This window comes from Mus caroli, unplaced genomic scaffold (genome assembly GCF_978045245.1).
Source record: "Mus caroli unplaced genomic scaffold, Mus_caroli_1 scaffold_2, whole genome shotgun sequence".
NCBI lineage: Eukaryota > Metazoa > Chordata > Mammalia > Rodentia > Muridae > Mus > Mus caroli.
In genome coordinates this window covers 32,828,871-32,846,902 of record NW_028227257.1, presented here as the reverse complement: position 1 = coordinate 32,846,902, position 18,032 = coordinate 32,828,871, and the positions used below count along the sequence as shown (strand labels likewise).

Genomic DNA, 18,032 nt, shown 5'->3' with positions numbered 1-18,032 from the left:
ATGCTCTTACTTCTGAGCTGTATTCCCAGACCTTTAGGAAAAGAATTACGAATTGTTTTTGTATGGAAATGTTTTGTAAGCGTTTTAATAATGTTTTGTTAATGTTCTGTTTTTCATTGAGCATATATATATATTCTTAAAAATAACTGGCCATTAGGCCTCAGTAAGTCCCTTCCTTTGGTTAAATGAAGAGAGTTTCCTACCAAGGACTCAGAATGGTGGAAAATTTTAAAGTACTGTCTTTACAGCATGCACAATATCTGCAGACCGAGACCAGACAGAATCCAGCATAGAGAGGGGAGGTAGACACAAAGTCCTTCCTTCCCTTAGTTAAGGAGCTATTGGCAACTAGAAATCACTGGGAAAAAGAGGGAATGTTTGAATGGTTTTTGGGTTTAGCTCCCGGTAGGGTGTAGATCCTGGTAGGTTGACTACCAGTAAAGGTCACACAGCCAAAAGTATATATATGGGCAGCACAAATTGTACTTGATGGGTTAAAAAAAAAAAAAAAAAAAAAAAAGAGAGAGACAAGTTGGGTGGTTTGAGAAGAGTAGGGGAAGGGAATGAATATAATCACAATACATGGAAATTCTCAAAGAACTGATACAGACATAAAAATAAACCCCACTCTACACACTTACAAGATGCATTTCACTGTTCATTTGTCTGCATTTTAGGGAGTTTCCTAGATGTGGTTGTTATTAATGCTGTGGAGTTAGTGTTCAATAATTCAAACTTTGTTTGCGTCTTCAGCTTTGTTTGAACACAGACTTTTGAAGACTTTCCATGGGATGTACCTTAAGAAAAAGTCTGCGGCTTCTTGAGGAGGTGCTCTTCCACGGAGAGTAATGTCTATATTAGGGGTTATTAATCCTGAAGATAAATTCTTTCTTTTGTTTACTTTCAGGGATATCCCAGAGAAGGACGGAAATACCCTTTGCCACCACCCTCGGGAAGATACAGTTGGAACTAGGCTTTTGTAAAGCTTTCCACATTCCTTTTCCAGTCTACATTTTTATGCTATTTGTGGAAAGGTTTCTTTCTCAAGTAGTAGTTTTTAATAAAACTACAGTACTTTGTGTATTTCTTTTAACTGTGTGTATATTTTTACTGATCTGATCTCACTGTTTCATGTTGCTTTCCAGAGATGTGTATGGCATAATACAGTGGGTCTGAATTTATTATTGCTTGTAAACACATTTGACGAAATTCGGAGTCCTGGGTTTTCATTATGGTTAAAATTCAAAACAGCTCTATGCTGATTTTAATGCACATTAATAATTAGGTATGGACATTTGAGCTGCACATTCTGCAGACTAGAGCATAAATTGCTCAACATTTCTTTGAAAACATTTCATTAAAGTACTTGACTTACAGAAATTTGTGGACTTTAGTAAAAAAAAATAAAAATAAAGCTAAACTTTAAAAATGTTGGTGTCTGGTGTCTGATTATCTCAGCTGAAAGTCTTGACTTATGGTGCCTATGCAGATTTATTTACAGTGCCAGCTTACACAGAAAGCATTTCCTACAGTTAAATGTCAAGAGCCAGTCAGTGTCAAGGTATGTTTTAAGAGGATACGGTTAGCGCTTCAAGAGCAGCATTTATTATATTAGTATTTTACTAGTAAATCTTTGAATATTTACATTTTTACAAATTTCATATTTGTGGTTTAGTTTTAAGGGCTTCTAAATCTCTTATTTAGGGATCATTTTTAAAAATTCAAGTTGAAGTTTTTTAGCTAAAGAATCAATACTCAGCATATTTTAAGTGATATTTTACAGTGGCATTCAGTCTGGATCTTACTCCCTTTCATTTGAGCACGCTAACTCCCTAAGTGCATGTTTAGAGTTGACACAGCTATTTTCATTTCATTACCAAAACAAACTTAGACCGGTTACGTTTCTGTGAAGACTGAGGCTTTCTTTGTCTCAGCTTTTCTAGCCTAATATTGTAAAGTAAGATTTCGTTGGGACCATCTCACCTAGGACATTGGTTCTTTAGAACACAGCTAAAGCACAGTTGTTAATTTTTTATTATGTGGGGAAAACAATCCACCTTTGAATAGACAGGCATTTTGAAACTTAAATTCATTGCTGATGATGGTGAAAGCAGCAGGGTCATTTTATTGTTGGAACAAAGAGTAGCCATTAGCAATTGTCAACCTTTGTGTGTTACCTTCATGCCACATTATAGTAATGAATCCTACTATTAATGTCTCTCATTTAGCCTTCTAAATAAAGTACTCTATCTTCCAAAGGGAACATGTGTCTGTCTTTATATAGTTTCATGAATTCTCCAAACCCACACTAATGCGTTTTATTTCCTCAATTCCCTGGTTTTGGTTTAGTTTTTAAATTTTGGTTTTGGCTGACAGGTCCTGAAGAAGTCCAAGTAAAGGGCATAATGAAGTTAGCTGACAGTAGGTTCTCTCTTGTGAAACAGGTGGGTGTGCCCAGAGAACATCTGCTCAGTTCCTGAACCCTTAGATTCTCCTCTTCTGCCATCTCTTAGTGTTAGAAGAGAAAAATGCTGTTACTTCAGTAAAGTGCTGTTTAAAGCTTTCAAGGATATTTACAGATGTAAATGTTCCCTCAAGTTTTAGTGTTACAGGCAACAGGCTAGTTTTGCTACTTGTATTCCATTATGTTACCTTTGGGGCATCTTTTTTCAGGGAGGTTCTCACTGAACTATTTTAAGTCAGTACCTGGAGACATATGCTGAGAGGACCTAGTAAGGAAAAAGCAACCTTCTTAGTTCTAGAGCCCCACAGGGGTGATGTGAAAGTATAAAACCTTCTGCAAATAGTTAATGACTGCCATTAAGCTTTTCAAAGGCAGATAGGATATAATGACCTGTAGGTTAATTCTTTTTTTGCAAAGACCTGGGATATAACAGAGCTGGGTGTTGGGTAGGAATCCTCCTTTCTAGATGGAGGTCAGATGCTCAGGGATTTGGCTAGGATGAAGGTTTGGGATGCACAAGCACTTTGCAGCTGAGGCTGAGTTGCCTGGGAGCACAGGGCTGGCAGGTTACTGTGAGCTGCCCCTCATAGTGAAGGTTGGGCTGTGTCCTGATTCACCTCCCTGTGGAATCTGGAGGCTGAGGCAGTTGGCCCAGTGTCTCCCCTAAGCCTAGGACTCAGAAGCCTCACAGCCTACCCAGGAATAGACAAATGTGGAGTAGAGTGAGTGTGTGGAATCTCAGACCTTCAATCTTGGGGGCATTGTAGCATCCTTTCTCCACTCCCTGGATGCAGTACTGCAGTCTGCATATTCACAATTCTCCAGGCAAGAAAACACGCTGAACCTATAAGAAAGTCAGAAACATTGGCCCCACCCCACCAGGTTCCTGTTTAAAATTCGAAGTTTTGACTGTAACCAAATTTAGCTGTGCCTAGAAATCTAAAATCTAGACATTCTCGAGAGTCAGTCTACCACAATTAAAGGCCACAGGGTGACTTTGCAACTCTGCCTTGATTCTCAAGACTTCTGCCCACGCTTGGTCAGAAAACTAAGATGCTGTATTCCTGGTGACTCTGTCCTCTATTTCTAACCAGGAAAAAGGTCAAGGAACTAACAAAGTAACAAGTGGCCCATTCTTGAAATATGCTTCGTCCATTCATCATTAATTTCAACATGTTCTGTGGCTGTTTTTCTTTACCCTACTTCCAGAATTGGAGAAAAAAGATGACATGCCTTAATTTGTATGTATAAAATGGCACTACTGTGAAATTGTGCACTTTAAGCTTATACAGCTTAACAGATTTTTTATTAGAAGTTACCTAAACAATTACTAAAGTTACAGAGATTAAAAAAAAAAGTTTCACTTCATTACAGATAAATTATCTAAAGCAAAACTGAGCAAAACTAAAACCCTTATGCCAGAAACTTTCATCACCATTAAATTTAGAAAACTTAACCTGGAGACCAAAAAGAACTCTCCACACTCACTGGATAGAGGAGCACAAGGTGACTTGTGCAAATGGTTCCCCAGTCTGGGGATCTTTGAAATGTCCCCAGATAGCTACTCATCAGTTCTCACTAGCCGTAAAAGGGCTGCTTACGTTTTATAAATGTATTCATTGTCTAGCTTGCTGGGCCTGAGGATGGCATTCACAGCGTTTAAAAAAAAAAAAAAAAAAAAAAAAAAAAAACCTAAATTTTAACATACAGAGGTCCACCATGATACTGTGGCACTAAATGGCAAGGAAATATCCTTGCTTTGTATCTGAACTGGGATTTATATTGCTACCACATAATGCATTACTTTCTCATCTGCACAAACTCATCTAAAAATCAAATCTATATGCTTTTTAATAAAATTATGGACCCAGATTCATTTTTAGAAGCATTACTGTTCAGTGCAGCTAATAAAGCAAGCCTATGTAAGATATTTGTATTGGGTGAACAGAATTGAGTCTCTGATTTGCTTTAAATTGAAAGTAAACAGCTACTAGCAGAATGGAGTTTGAACGCATTTGTGTTAACTATTTGTCCTGACCTTTAGATTGTAGTTCTAAGCAAAGCCTTAAATAGGACAACTGGGTTACACTCTTACCCTTGCGTTTACAAAACATCCTTCTTGTGTCCTTCAAATTTGCACGCACTCCCATACTTTAATTTGCATTCTAATGAAGATTACAGGGAAGTACCTGCAATCCCTGCTGTTACCCTCTGCAACTTTCATTCTGCATTTTGGTTTCTATTCCTCCACTAGAAAAGATGCTAGACCCCAAAATGTACTGCAAAATGTCACATCTGCAGAGTTAGCATTTCTGAAACCCGGTTTTGCTATGGCCTCTGCTAAACTTTGAGAGGGCTTTGTTCCACCCAGCCCCTGCTCCAGTTCTCCCTCTTGGCTGTGGAGACACTTATCCTCCTCTTCAGTTAATGAGTTTCACCTAGTCTAGCCGTTTGTATTTTTATAAAGGATCTGTGAAGCACCAACTGCAAAAGAAGGAAAAGGCTTTTGCTTTGCATTAATCAGAAAGTGGAATTCTATAGTAAAAAACATTTCTTTTAATGTTTCAGGAATCGAACCTTTTCCTATCAGGACGTGCTCAGTAAGTCTCTGGGTGTAGAATGTTAAGCCCTCCGCAGCAATTACCTCAAGCTTGTTTTTTTTTTTTTTTTTTTTTTTTTTCCTACTTAAGAAATGCTGAATGGAAAAAGATATGGCTACAGTACATATACTTTCAGAAAATAGCAAATGAAAAAAGATTGTTTGCTTCTGGTGACATTATTTCCAATAGAGTTCATTTAATTTAAAGGATTCTTTGTCTGGAAATAAGCTACGTGTGTGTGTGTGTGTGTGTAGAACTGTTATAGGTTTATTTTTCTTAGGGCATCATTTCATGCCCATGGACTATAAAGCTATTGTTTTTGTAAGTGATGGCCTGTTTAAAAAAAAAAATATTGCAAATGGTGTGAATTTCTAGAGGTAGTGTAATCAAACAGATGAAAACAAAGCACTTTGAACTACAGCACATCAGTAATAGCTTTACCAGTAAAGATTAATACTGATTTCTGAAGTCAATCTACTACATAATGCAAAAACTCAACCTGGGAGACTTTTCTGTGTTTATCGCACCATTTTTAGACTATTTTGTCTACTGAGATTTTATTAAATGCTTTTAAAATTAAATCTCATTCTCCAAAAATGCACAACGGTGGTTTGATAAAAGACAAATCTCTTTGCCTCATGGCCCCTCCCTTTTCTTGCCTTGAAAGGAACTGGAGTTAATTTAGAGTGAGAAAGAGAGAGAGAATTTACTTTATAAAATACATTTTGGAGAAAGTGCAAGTTTGACTTCTATGTACCTTTCTATGCAGTCCCTTTGAACTTTCCAGAAAAATGTTCAAACCATGAGAGGAAATAGTGTTTCACACTCAGATTTGTTCTAAAACATAGAAATTTAGAAGAGGTTTGGTATCTCTGGTGACCATCTGTTTTGATTCTTTGAAAGCATGTTTTGCGCATATTATTTCTTAAACTTCCATTAGTCCTATAAGTTCACACTATTCAGTCGGTTCTATTTCCTCCAATATGACTATTTTAATGATTAAAGAGCTGTGTTGCCACACTGGCCAAAGGAAAAAAGGAAAAAATCCCTACAACACTTAAAAAGAAATGACCTCTTGACTTTTAGAAAAAGTACTTAAGGCCTTTTAAAGTTATATTTAAATATTCATTTGAAATGCTGAAAATATTAATTGGCATAATAAAGAGTAAATATATTTATTTATACAATAAAACACCGATAAAATTGGTGCAACTACTACGTTCTAAATATGATGGAAACGTATAATTATCTTACTTTTTCTGTATAGTATGATAACAATTCAATAAATCACCTTTATTCTTTTTAACTTGCTTTGAAGTAGATTGGTGGTAATAGTGTCAGTTTTACTTGTTTTTTCTAGTACTTTGTCAAGGAGACCAAATTCAAGTAAAAATACTTTAAAGAAAATAAATACCATGTTTATAGAATAAAAGGGTATGTTTTATCAGCTGATTTGGAAAGGCCAGATTCTATATAAATGAGCTCCAGGCCAGCCAGGGCTATACAGAGAAGCCCTGTCTAGAAAAACCAAAAAAAAAAAAAAAAAAAAAAAAAAAAGAGCTGCATCTTGGGTTGGGGTCGGGATGGGGGTTGTACTCTTCTAGGATAATATACAATTACTTGGTTGCCTAATAATGAACAAAATATTTTAAAATCAGCATTTAAGTGTAAAAACGGTAACAATCCGTATACTTAGTGTTTCGATTCTTTTTATTCCATTTCTCTATTTTACCCAAATGGCAGTTACTCCTCAGCAATCACGTTGCTGTGTATATGATCCACTTTGGGCTACAATTCAATTTACTTTCAATCAAGCATTAACGAAATTGCACTTAGGGGAGGGGCTTTGCAAATTAATCTCCCAAAATAAATTCCACTTCAAGGATTCATCGTGAAAAGCTGGTTGATTTATAGAGATACAAACACCAACAAAGTTTCCGACTTCTAAAACTCTGAGAGCTTTGGTTAGGAACGTGGTGAATGCGTATTCCGTCAGTCAGTTCTTCCGCATAACTTAGGAACTTCTGAAAGAAGGGAAATCACCACTTCAGAGTGTGGTGTCACATTATTCGGTCCGGGGCTGTTGCCTTCTCCCACCCCCAGTAAAGAGGTTCAGAGCAGCCTGACCCTCTCCGTGACTCATTCGTTCTTATCTCCATGCACTAAAGGGTCAGCTTCTGTACATTTCCCCCATCCGTTCTTGCAGTTTCTTGGCGGATCCTGCGAGTCGCAGGCAGACCCTCGGGGCTCATCACCACGTTCTGCCATAGAGCAGGTTGGCGCCGAGCACGCCTCCGCCGTAGTCCCCGGTGGCCGCGTCCAGGGCCGCTAAGCCGCCCCCGGGACCATGCAGAGCGGGCGGGCTGGGCGACAGCTCCTCGAGCTCTGGCGCGGGCGTCGGGGCTTGCGGCTGCTGGCCAGGCGTCGGGGTGCCCGCGCCGTTCTGGCACGGCTTGCCGTCCTTCACCAGCACCGGTACCGCCACGCGGCGCGGCGACGGCGGCGGCGGAGGCGGCGGGGGGCCCAGGCCGCCCTCCTGTTGCAGCTGCTGCGCCGCCTTGTCCTTGGCCTGCCTCTTCATCTTGTAGCGATGGTTCTGGAACCAGATCTTGACCTGCGTGGGCGTCAGGTGGATCATGCTGGCCAGGTGCTCGCGCTCGGGCGCCGACAGGTACTTCTGCTGCTTGAAGCGCCGCTCCAGCTCGTAGACCTGCGCTTGCGAGAAGAGCACTCGGCGCTTCCTTCGCGGCGCGGCCGCGTGTAGCGGCGCCAGCGACTTGGCGGCGTCCGCGATGCCGGTCAGCGAACCCATGCCGGCCACGTTCACGCCCGCCGACGGCCCCATGAACCTGGAGACTGGGGAGGGGGCCCAAGAAGGACGGCCGGTGAGCGCCGGGCCTGCGAGAACCGTTCCCGCCGACGCCCCGCTCGCTTTAAGTGACGGCACGGGGCCCCCGACTGGGTCGCGCCGCCCCACGAGCGCCGCGGCCCGAGCCCCGCTCCCTCCGCGCGCCCGGGGGCCCGGCGACCCCCGTGCGCCCCAGGGGGCTCCCGAGAAACCCCGCGCGTCCCGGGCCGCCCCGCGCGTCCCCAGCCTGGCCCCAGAACCCCTCACGAGCCCGAGGCCGCGTGCCAGGACCCCCCGCGCGTCGACCCTCGGGCGCCGCTGACCAGGACGCCAGCACCCTCGCGCCCCGGCTGTGGCGGGAAAAGCCCGCGCCGCCAGCCCGCCCTCAGTCCCGCGCGTCTGGCCCCGCTCACTTGACGAGTAGCGCGGGTCCGTGTTGGCGCCGTACCAGCCGGTGGCTGCGGCCGCCGCGCCGCCCCGCATGCCGTCCGTGTAGGCGGGCAGCTCACCCATGTTGCCCAGGCCGCCGTTGCAGTAGCTGCCCATGGCGCTGTGCGGGAACTGCGAGACGCCGGGAGGCATGTGGTAGGTGGCGGCCGCCGCGGCCGCCGCCGCTGCCGCCGCTGCTGCCGCCGCCGCGTTGTGTCCGGCCATGGCGTGGGGCGGCTGCATGCCCGCCGCCACGGCCGCCGCCTGCGAGGAGGGGCCGCTCGGTGGCGCGCGGTAGGCAGCGGCCCCCAGGGGCGCCCCCAGGCCGGGCGGCGCACCGTCCATGACGCCGCCGAACTTCTTGTAGGTCTCCTCGATGGGGCTCAGGATGTCGGACACGGAGAAGGGCGTCGTGTGCTTGGGGCTCAACGACATGGCTCGGCGGACGGCCAGGTAGGGGGGCCCGGGGCGGGCGCGGGCGGGACGCGGCGGCCGCTCGTCGCCGCCGCCACTTCGGCCCGGCGGCAGCGCCAGTGGAGAGCTGTCCGCGGCGCGGCGAGCCCCCGAGCTGCGGGATCTCGGGTTTATTTTAGTCCAGCGCCAGGTTTACGACAGACTCGGGGGGCGGAGCAACATCCCCAACGAGCAAACAATGGTCATTGACATCTTTTTCTCTCACCCCCCTTCCAGATAACGGAGGCAAAAAAGGTAAAGGGCCAGTTGGGTGTTTCTGGAAAAGATTGCCCCCCTTTCTAGCTCCATCCATCGCGCTTCTTTCCGGGTTACCTTTAGCCCTAGAGAAATAAAAAACTCAGAGCCCACTGAAAGCCACGCTTGTTTCATGCAGACTGTGAGTTTTCCTAAAGTGACTTTGTGGCAAAGTTCAGTAGAACGTCGAGGGGTGGTGGAGGGGGGAGGACAAACAGCTGTTAAGTTTGGGAGGGGGATGTTTTTCAGGGTTCTCTTCCTTTCTAGCTACCAGCCCCTCACTGGCTCCATCATCTAAAGTGTTAAAAATAAAGGGGGCTCTTGGGTCCCACCATAAGAGCACATAAAGAGGAGAGGTACAATGACCGTCCTCTGCCATTGTAGGGCTCTCTAATTTATGCATCGTTAGATCCTTTAAAGCATCATTTTGTAGCCAACCTAACGGACACTTCCAAATTAGCTCAAAGTATCCAAATCCAAAGAAGAGGTACAACACGCAGAGAGAGATGCTGACTTGTAAGTATGGTGCTCCTACTCTCAGGGTAGAAACTGAACAAGATGAAGTGTATTTGCTAAAAAACGTTTCATATTTAATTTGCACCTTCATTACTGCTATCTTTTCTTTGTCCCCATCCCCAGAATCTGACTTAGGGTTTATTCTTCTGTCACATTCCTGATATGAGAGAATGATGGAAAGAGAAAAAGAGAGAGGGAAGGGAGGGGGAGGGAGGGAAAGATGGAGGGAGGGAGGAAAAGAGAGAGAGAGAGAGAGAGAGAGAGAGAGAGAGAGAGAATTCAAGTATGTCTACTTGTTTGTAATGGATCTTTTGGTGGTGTTGGGGAAATAACCTGTTTAAAAAGTATCAACATTGATGTGGATGCAGGAAGCAGGTTAAAACGACAGCTCTCTTGAAAAAATTCAAACCCATAAGCTGATTTTTAAAAAAATTGTCGTTTCTTGGTATACAAATGTTCCTGCATAACAAAGAACTTATACTTTATGAACTTACAGTAAGTGCTGAACAAGACAAAAGACAAAGAAGTGTGCAGGTACCAGTAAAATGGAAAACATGGGGATGAGCAGGGGAAACAAAGACACATTTTAAAAGTTTTCCTCAAAACTGGAGTAGAAGAAAGAAAAGTGTTTCTTATGCAAGATTTTATTGTATCTAAAAACAAAAGCGTAACCACCAAAGTCTAACCTGGACTCGCATGCCTTGAAGATCTGAACAGCTCCACATTAGCTTTTTCTTGGTTTCAGTCCTGTGGTTTGAATGTCCTTGGTGGTTTTGTCTTTTTATTTTAGTCAACAACTGTGTTCATTTCAGTGTACTTTTGCAAAGAATCTGCCTTTTGTAGGGAGAAAAAAAGGCCATATGATCACTCATGGAAAGAAAAGGACAACCAGAATAGTGGTTAATATTTTAAAACACATACTGTGGAACAAAATGCCAGGTCCTAGCAGTTGTTTATAGACATCAGTTACTGTCTTAACAAGATTAGTGTTGCTACATTCTGACACAATGCTACTTTTACAGGTCTTTCCTCGACTTGGGACACTTGAGTTAGGTCACTTATGCTGGAACTGCCTACTTATATTTCTTGAACTAATGATACACAAAGAAACCTTTAGGGGGGAGGGCACTCAAATGCTGGGATCCTTTTACAATGTGGGTTTTAAACTTTTTTTTACTTTAAATTGTATTCCTTACTACTTACTAGCTTAAAAACAACAAAATGTAATCTTAAACTTTAAACAAAGATAAGGTAAGTAAATATAGTTGTCATAATATCTGTGAATATGAAAGTTTCTTGCAAACCATTATTTTTTCAGGCTTAGACACATTTCAAACATGAAGCAATTATCATAAACTTCATGCTGATGAGCTAGCCAAGCCAGAAAAATGTGGTTAGAGGTCTTTTTCAGATTAATTTTCTATTTTCAAGTTATACATTTATCTTGTGACATTTTATTTGTAAAACTCCAGTGTGGCAATTTTATAAGTGCTTATACTATATTTTGTTCAGTTTATCAATGCACGTAGATCTGGAGGTTTCCCACTATAAAATGAAAATATAAAACAAAACAGAATTTCTGCTGAAATTCACTTTCTGACTGTTTAGGAACATCATAGGCCAAGTAAAATTCTTTTCCTGGACATGAAATGTTCTGAAAGGAAAAAAAAAAAAAACTTAAAATCCTCCACATTTTCTTTTATCAGTTATTTGTGTCTTACCCTAGAAATTTCATACCTTTAAAATGTAGTTGCTGTTTGGATGTGTGCACATGAGCTTGATAATAGACTATGGAGGATGTATACATTAGTATATCAAACTAGTGACAAAATAGCTTGATACTCTGTTGAAGATTTCCATCAAACTCATTTCATCCAATTATTCTCAGCTCAAACTGTGAATGGAAATTTATAGTTAGTGATAGTTAAATTCTGTTGACTATATGTCACGAAAATGTATTTCTCAGGAATGCTTTCTTGTTATTCCCTCCCCTTTGCTTAGCACTTAGCAAAAGAAAGGAAAGAAAGAAACTCTTAAAGAGAATACAGTAGTGAAAAGAGATGGTTCTCCCTCTCTTAATCTAGTCTCCTTTCCCATTTCCTCTCCTCACAACACTTGACATTGTATTCTGCTAGGACTGGCTCCACGTCTTGAAGCACAATACTACTTTACATACAGGGGACAGCATTTATTTGGTTTTTGGTGCCTTGAATCTTTTTCATAGTTTAGATTTTTGTAGTTTCACACAACCCTGAAAACATACTATAAGACAGCCTATAGCAGAAAAAAACTGCTAGACAAAAAGATTCAATAGGTTCATTCTTAAAAAAAAAAAACCAAAAATTGACATTTATTGAAAATTTCTGATATGTTAGTTAACTTTAGAAACAAAAATCCTAACAAGAATCTAAACTAAAGTTCTAAAATCAGAAGCAAGAGTCTTCCCTGCAATTGGGATTTACAGTTGTCAGGCAGCTCAGCCAGAGGGCCTGGGGAGAGAGGAGAAACCTGTGACAGACCCCTTTTGAAGTAGAGTTCCAGCAAGAACCAAGAGGGAGACTTTGTCTTTCTGTGGTGGCACATAGATTGTCAATAGCTCCTGGATTTCTGCATCAGGGTGACTGTTCTTGAAAATATTACTCTTTGCTGAATAACCAAGAATCTAAGTGCTGTGTAGAAATGAGACACTTGCTGCACTTAGAATTAGTTTGGAATACTTGTAAACTTATTTGATTAGTGAAATTCTCATGTTGGAGAAGTAGCTGGAATATAAGAACTGCGATTTTTTTTTTACTTGGAAAGGAGTAAAGAATCATGTCAATAGGACTTGTTTTGTGCAGCAAAATTTGAAGGTATAAACAAAATGCTAGGGAGACAAAATGAAGTTTATTCTTAAGTTTTTGATAATTTTATCAATTTCTGGAATTTAGTTTCCAATTTTGTTTTTAGTTTTCCTAGACACTTTTAGTTTTAATTGATTACTTAAATTATTTTACGTTTCTTTGGCCAACTTTACTCCTATACTTACGACTTTCTCTGTTACACAGTGCTACTTCCATATTTTCTTTATAAAGTGCAAAATCTTCGTGATTTAACTACCTACAAAAAGACACTTGAATGAATCTGAAAATATTCAGATATTTTTAGATGAGAAATTGTTTTCTGCTTTCTCGCCAATGGTGAGTGTAACCAATGAGTTTGTTTCACGTTAGTACAATTATTAGTAGTGCATCTTTCCAACAGCATGAGAACAAATGGAAAATATCAGCAGTATTACCATTGGCTAAATAATAATAGTGACTTTTTGATATGATTACCCCAGAACAAAAACAAAACAAAACAAAACAAAACAAACCCTCCACAAACAAATAATATAAAGCAACCCACACCAAACAATGTACTTCTAACATTATAGGAAAGCTTAGTTTTTAACTTGCAGCAGAAAATAATAGCGTATATGTGTATATGTATATAAAACAAGATGTATAAATACATCTACTACATTCCAATTCTCTTACCTTGGGAATTTAAACTTAAACTAGGTACTTACACTTTTCTATGGTTTTAAAAATAATGTGTTAGTTTTAAAATAATATATAAAGTTATATATGCTATAGGAAAACTAACAATATTGAAATATAATTTTTGCTTCTAATTAACAAGTTTATGTGTATACCTTGCTACCATTGAAAGTTTAAAACTTTGTTATTTCTATTTATTTTTCACATATTTTACAATGTCATTAAATTCCTGTTATAAAAAAAGAATACTTTGAATTTTAAGAAAAATAATTTCTATTATTTTATGCAGGGAGAAAAATCTATTTTTTTTGTCTCTATACATTCTTAATAGGAACTACTACACATATCCTTTTGTTTTGTTTTGTTTTGTTTTGTTTTGTTTTGTTTTGTTTTGTTTTGTTTTGTTTTTCAAGGCCGGGTTTCTCTGTGTAGCCTTGGCTGTCCTGGAACTCACTCTGTAGACCAGGCTGGACTCAAACTCAGAAATCCGCCTGCCTCTGCCTCCCACATGCTGGGATTAAAGGCGTGCGCCACCACTGCCCGGCCACATATCCTTTAAAAAAATATACATCCATAACTTCATACACAATCAATTTCTCCAGTCTAAGTTAGTTCAATGACTTCAATGCAAATTACATTAATGGTGTATCACCTTAGCTTTACAAGTTAGCTTGCAGCCATCGAAGGTGTTTTTTTCACATCTGAGCTGTGCAGTTAGGTTATTTGTTGTCATCACTTACTTGAAGGGAGCTCCAATGCCTGACATTTGGTGAGTTGATTATGAGGCTGTTGCATTGTTATTAAAGCTGTACTATGTACATTTTAGAAGAAAAACCTAGAGCAATATTACAATCAGAGAATAATTTCTTCACTTTTTTCTTTTTTGTCTATATTGCTAATGTTATTTAGGAGTTGTTTATGTATATCAGTCTGAATACTTGACTGATAATTGTGCTTACAAGGAAGTGTCTACCTCATAAAACAGTTTGAGTAAAATTCAAACAATTTAATTATTAGCTCAATAACATGCGTTAAAAAGCCTGATACAAAACAGTTAATTACTCCATTCATTGTGAGTACCATCAGGAAAATCTGATTGATAAAGTTGCCTCAAAAATAAAATCAAGTTGGATGTTGTAACACCTGAGGCATATGAATTGTGGGTTCAAGGCTAGCCTGTGTGTTATGGTCAACTTGAAGCCAACTTGGGCTATAGGTGGAGATCCTGTCGATAAATAAGCAAATAGATATCAGTGGAGGTTTTAATGCTGGTTCAGTTCGGAAGTACTGAGGATCAACCCCAAGGTTAAATGCTTCGAACAACACCCTCAGTGAAAAAAACCCACAAAATGTTTGTCAGATAGACTTGAAAATTATTTCCCTAAAGTACCTACCTGTGAAGTAAACTGAGAATGGGATCTGACCCTTTGACAAATCTAATGTTTATTTTAAAGTTTTTAAAAAATACTAAATATGAAATTTGAATATAGGAAGTAATATGACAGCTATATGGGAAAGGTTTGTTTGTTTTCCTTTTAGAAAAATAGAAGAATTTCACAAAACACAAAAGTATCACAAAGCACAGGGCATTGTAATTCGGTCTAAAATACAACTCCAGAGAAATAAGATTTGCTTGAGAAATTTTGTACTAGTTTAAATGAAAAGCAATTTATTCTTGGTATGGTGTTAAGAATGTATAATAATATCTAATAAAGACAAAAGTGGTAAATTACCATTTCTATAATGAAAAGCCTAAACCTGCAGTATCAGTTTTAAGAACAACACTAATTCAATAATAAAAAATGGTGAGCCTCAATGGGTGAAGACAAATTATGTAGTAAAGATGAAGTTTTTTAAAAATCTAATTGATAATTTTATACAGTTAACTTTTAGACAATATAAACAATACTAAATACAAGGGATATGTCTGAAGTTTGTCTTTATATAAACAATCTGTTATATATATATATACATATATATATATGTATATATGGATTCTCTTAATTACACTATTTCTTTTGGATAATCAATGGTAGTGCATATATGATTGAGCTGCTGTTGGCAGACTGCCTTGACATAGCTTTTACTAATGACTTGTAGAGATTAAAAGGGTAGTGGAAATGGTGATTTTAGAAATTGCTTTCTAAAGACACTGAAGGATGGAAGGGAAACCTGGGGCTTCTCGTGCCCTCTGAAATCATCTTTGCATAAAACCAGGTTTAGCAGAAACAAGTGTCATTTTAAGTGCCCTGTCATGAAAAAAACAGTGGCATAAAGAGATTATTTGACTATAGTTCTTTAATGGCAAATCAGGGTATATGTTTTATATCCATACTAGTAAAGAAATAAAGAATGTTGTGTATAGTCAATGTAGTCTCTGTGACTGAATTTATCCTCATAGATAATAAATGGACATGGGTAAAGCATTCATGAAAAGTCAAACACTTTTCATGACTACAAAAATCTATTTATGACTGTAGGCATGGCACACACCTTTAATCCCAGCAGTAAAGAGGTTGATAAAGGAAGATGGTGGGTTTGAAGTCAGCCTATGCTTCATAGTGAGACCTAATCTTAAAAAAGAAAAAGAAGAAGAAGAAGAAGAAAAAGAAGAAGAAGAAGAAGAAGAAGAAGAAGAAGAAGAAGAAGAAGAAGAAGAAGAAGAAGAAGAAAGAAAGAAAGAAAGAAAGAAAGGAAAAGAGAGAGGAAAGGAAAGTAAAGGAAAAGAGAGAGGAAAGGAAAGGAAAGGAAAGGAAAGGAAAGGAAAGGAAAGGAAAGGAAAGGAAAGGAAAGGAAAGGAAAGGAAAGGAAAGGAAAGGAAAGGAAAGGAAAGCTAACCACAAACTGTCTTTATCTTTACTTATTTAGGTTGCATCATTTGTATGTGTTCAAGCCAGTTCTATTTGTCACATAGATATTTTGACACCCAGCAGGAATTGTATCGGAAAAATGCAGTTTATTTATTCTCTGACTCTTAAAAATATATGGCAGGTTATCAAGATTTCACAAATAAGAACTTTATTAAAGGTATAGGAAGAAAAATATTTAACTATACAGACTATAAAGTCTGCTAAGTTTATCAGCTTCTCAGAACATGTCCTACTTGGAAGGTGGCAGTAGGTTAAAATTCTAAATGTCGCTAACACTTATGTCTTGTAATATACTCAGCGCTATCATGAGTTTTATGTGTTTGTCTAAGTTAATTGATACACACATAACCTTAAAAGTGTGATTGACATTGGTATAGAATTAAGTAAATATTCTGAATTGGAGAGGAAAGAAGGTCTCAGAAAATTGTGCATCTCTTTCTTCCGAGTCTGAAACAGTGATGGGTCAAGGTTTATGCTATCTTTGAGTGTCAACTGTTAGAGGCTATTTTTATATTGCCTGATCACTTTAATGACTACTTACACAAAGTTTACAAAGTTAATACTCAGGTGGATATTTTTATCCAGATGGCTATGTGCTGCCCCATATCTACCTCTCCTTTGGGATAGCAAGACAACTTGCACACAGAGCTGGCCTGGAGGGAGGGAAGCTTAATTGGGCAAAAGTGGATGCAGTGCAGGATCTTGGTCAGCAATGAATGCATGGGTAATCCGGGAACAGCTGCAGAGAACTGATTCAATTATTAGGGGTAGGAGAAAAGGGGGCATTTATGCCCCTGGGGAGGTGGCCAGAGTCTCTGGGGCAAGGTTTGTGTGGCCATCCATGTACCATTCATTGGCCAGGGCAGGGGTGTTGGAAGATCTTCATCTACATACTCAGGACTGTAGGATCTGGGGATGGGGCTGGGAGTCTGGGGACCTTATAAGGTCAAATGAGTAAATCCTGATAACTGTCATGGTAATAAATTCTTACTAGGGTTGATGGTTGGGGAGCTAGCTTTATGGCTCCAGGTTTGGAGTCAGGGGTCGGGTAGCCAACTCCTGCTGTCCTCTTGATGAGGTATCCAGGGTCGAAGCTCCTTCGTCCATTCCTCTGTAACCCTGGGTCATCCCACAGATAAGGATATGTGTATATACATACGTTTATATTATGAGCGTAATAGAAAGTTGCAATTGCTTGTAAGTGGTAACTGGATGAAAGATGGTCCTTTCCTACAGATTCTTCAGGATTAAAATCATTTCCTTAGAAAATTTAACAGTGTAATCTCCCATGTTACAGTGAATTACAAATTTACAGACCATTGTTATTGATCATTGATGTCAATTTGGTATTATTAAGATTATAAGTAATAAGGAGAGGTTTGTTGCAAAGTAATATAAAAGTATATATACAAGTACATATAATGTGAGTAGGTGGATTGTTCTTAACCCAATATGTCTGAAATACTATTTTCATCCATGAAGCTAATTTTAAAAATTTTGTTTATTTTTGTTTGTGTTTTACAAGCATGTCAGTGCAATGTGTGTGTGCAGTGCCTGGGGAAGCTAGAAGAGGGTGTTGGATCCCCTGAAACTGGAGTTTCAGGCAATTGTGGGTAGCCATGTGAGTGGCTGGAACTGAACCCTGGTTCTCTGGAAGAGCACCCATTGCTCTTAACTGATCCATGTCTGAAGTTGCTGTATATGAAAAGTTAAGCTTTTTTTTTTTCTCTATGTGCTAGACCTTTGCAGTTTTATGCTTACTACTGGCTTAGAGTAGCCATACTTCAAGGGCTCAGTAGCCATGTGTCATTCATGATTACTGTATTGAGAGGCAGGGCTCCTATAGTGTTTTATTCAAATTTCCTATACATCTAAATGTATGTATATTACTTGTCATTACAAATACATGTTTTCAAAGAAATTCACACTGATCTGAAATTCGCACATCAGATTTGGCTTAGCACCTCTTTCTTTTGGTCTCTCTCAATTAAACTGGTCTCTCTCTCTCTCTCTCTCTCTCTCTCTCTCTCTGGCTGGTCTGGTATCCACTAGCCCAGACTAGCCTCAAACTCATAA

At 39.8% G+C, this 18,032-nt stretch overlaps 2 protein-coding genes and 1 pseudogene across 2 annotated transcripts in view; 1 reads left to right on the top strand and 2 right to left on the bottom strand.

The window, feature by feature from the left end:
• Positions 1–2,258, top strand: part of Xrn2 (5'-3' exoribonuclease 2) — a 65,249-nt gene extending 62,991 nt beyond the window's left edge. The window contains exon 30 of the mRNA XM_021183010.3: positions 908–2,258. Within this exon, the coding sequence (XP_021038669.1) occupies positions 908–973 (66 nt within the window). The 3' untranslated portion in view covers positions 974–2,258. The remainder of the gene's footprint in view (positions 1–907) is intronic.
• LOC110289197 (glyceraldehyde-3-phosphate dehydrogenase-like) overlaps positions 1–18,032 on the bottom strand; it is a 542,712-nt pseudogene that overhangs the window by 322,052 nt on the left and 202,628 nt on the right.
• Nkx2-4 (NK2 homeobox 4) lies at positions 6,777–8,776 on the bottom strand. Its single transcript, XM_021156627.3, has 2 exons — positions 8,326–8,776; positions 6,777–7,920 (listed from the first exon to the last, which is right to left on the bottom strand). The coding sequence occupies exons 1-2, from the start codon at positions 8,774–8,776 to the stop codon at positions 7,316–7,318; spliced, it is 1,056 nt and encodes a 351-aa protein (XP_021012286.1). The 3' UTR covers positions 6,777–7,315.

Excerpts from the sequence above, each read along its gene's own strand:
- Nkx2-4 (XM_021156627.3), bottom strand. The coding sequence starts at position 8,776 with ATGTCGTTGAGCCCCAAGCACACGACGCCCTTCTCCGTGTCCGACATC. Across the intron at positions 7,921-8,325 it reads GGACCCGCGCTACTCGTCAA|TCTCCAGGTTCATGGGGCCG; the intron begins GTGAGCGGGGCC and ends CCCCCTCCCCAG.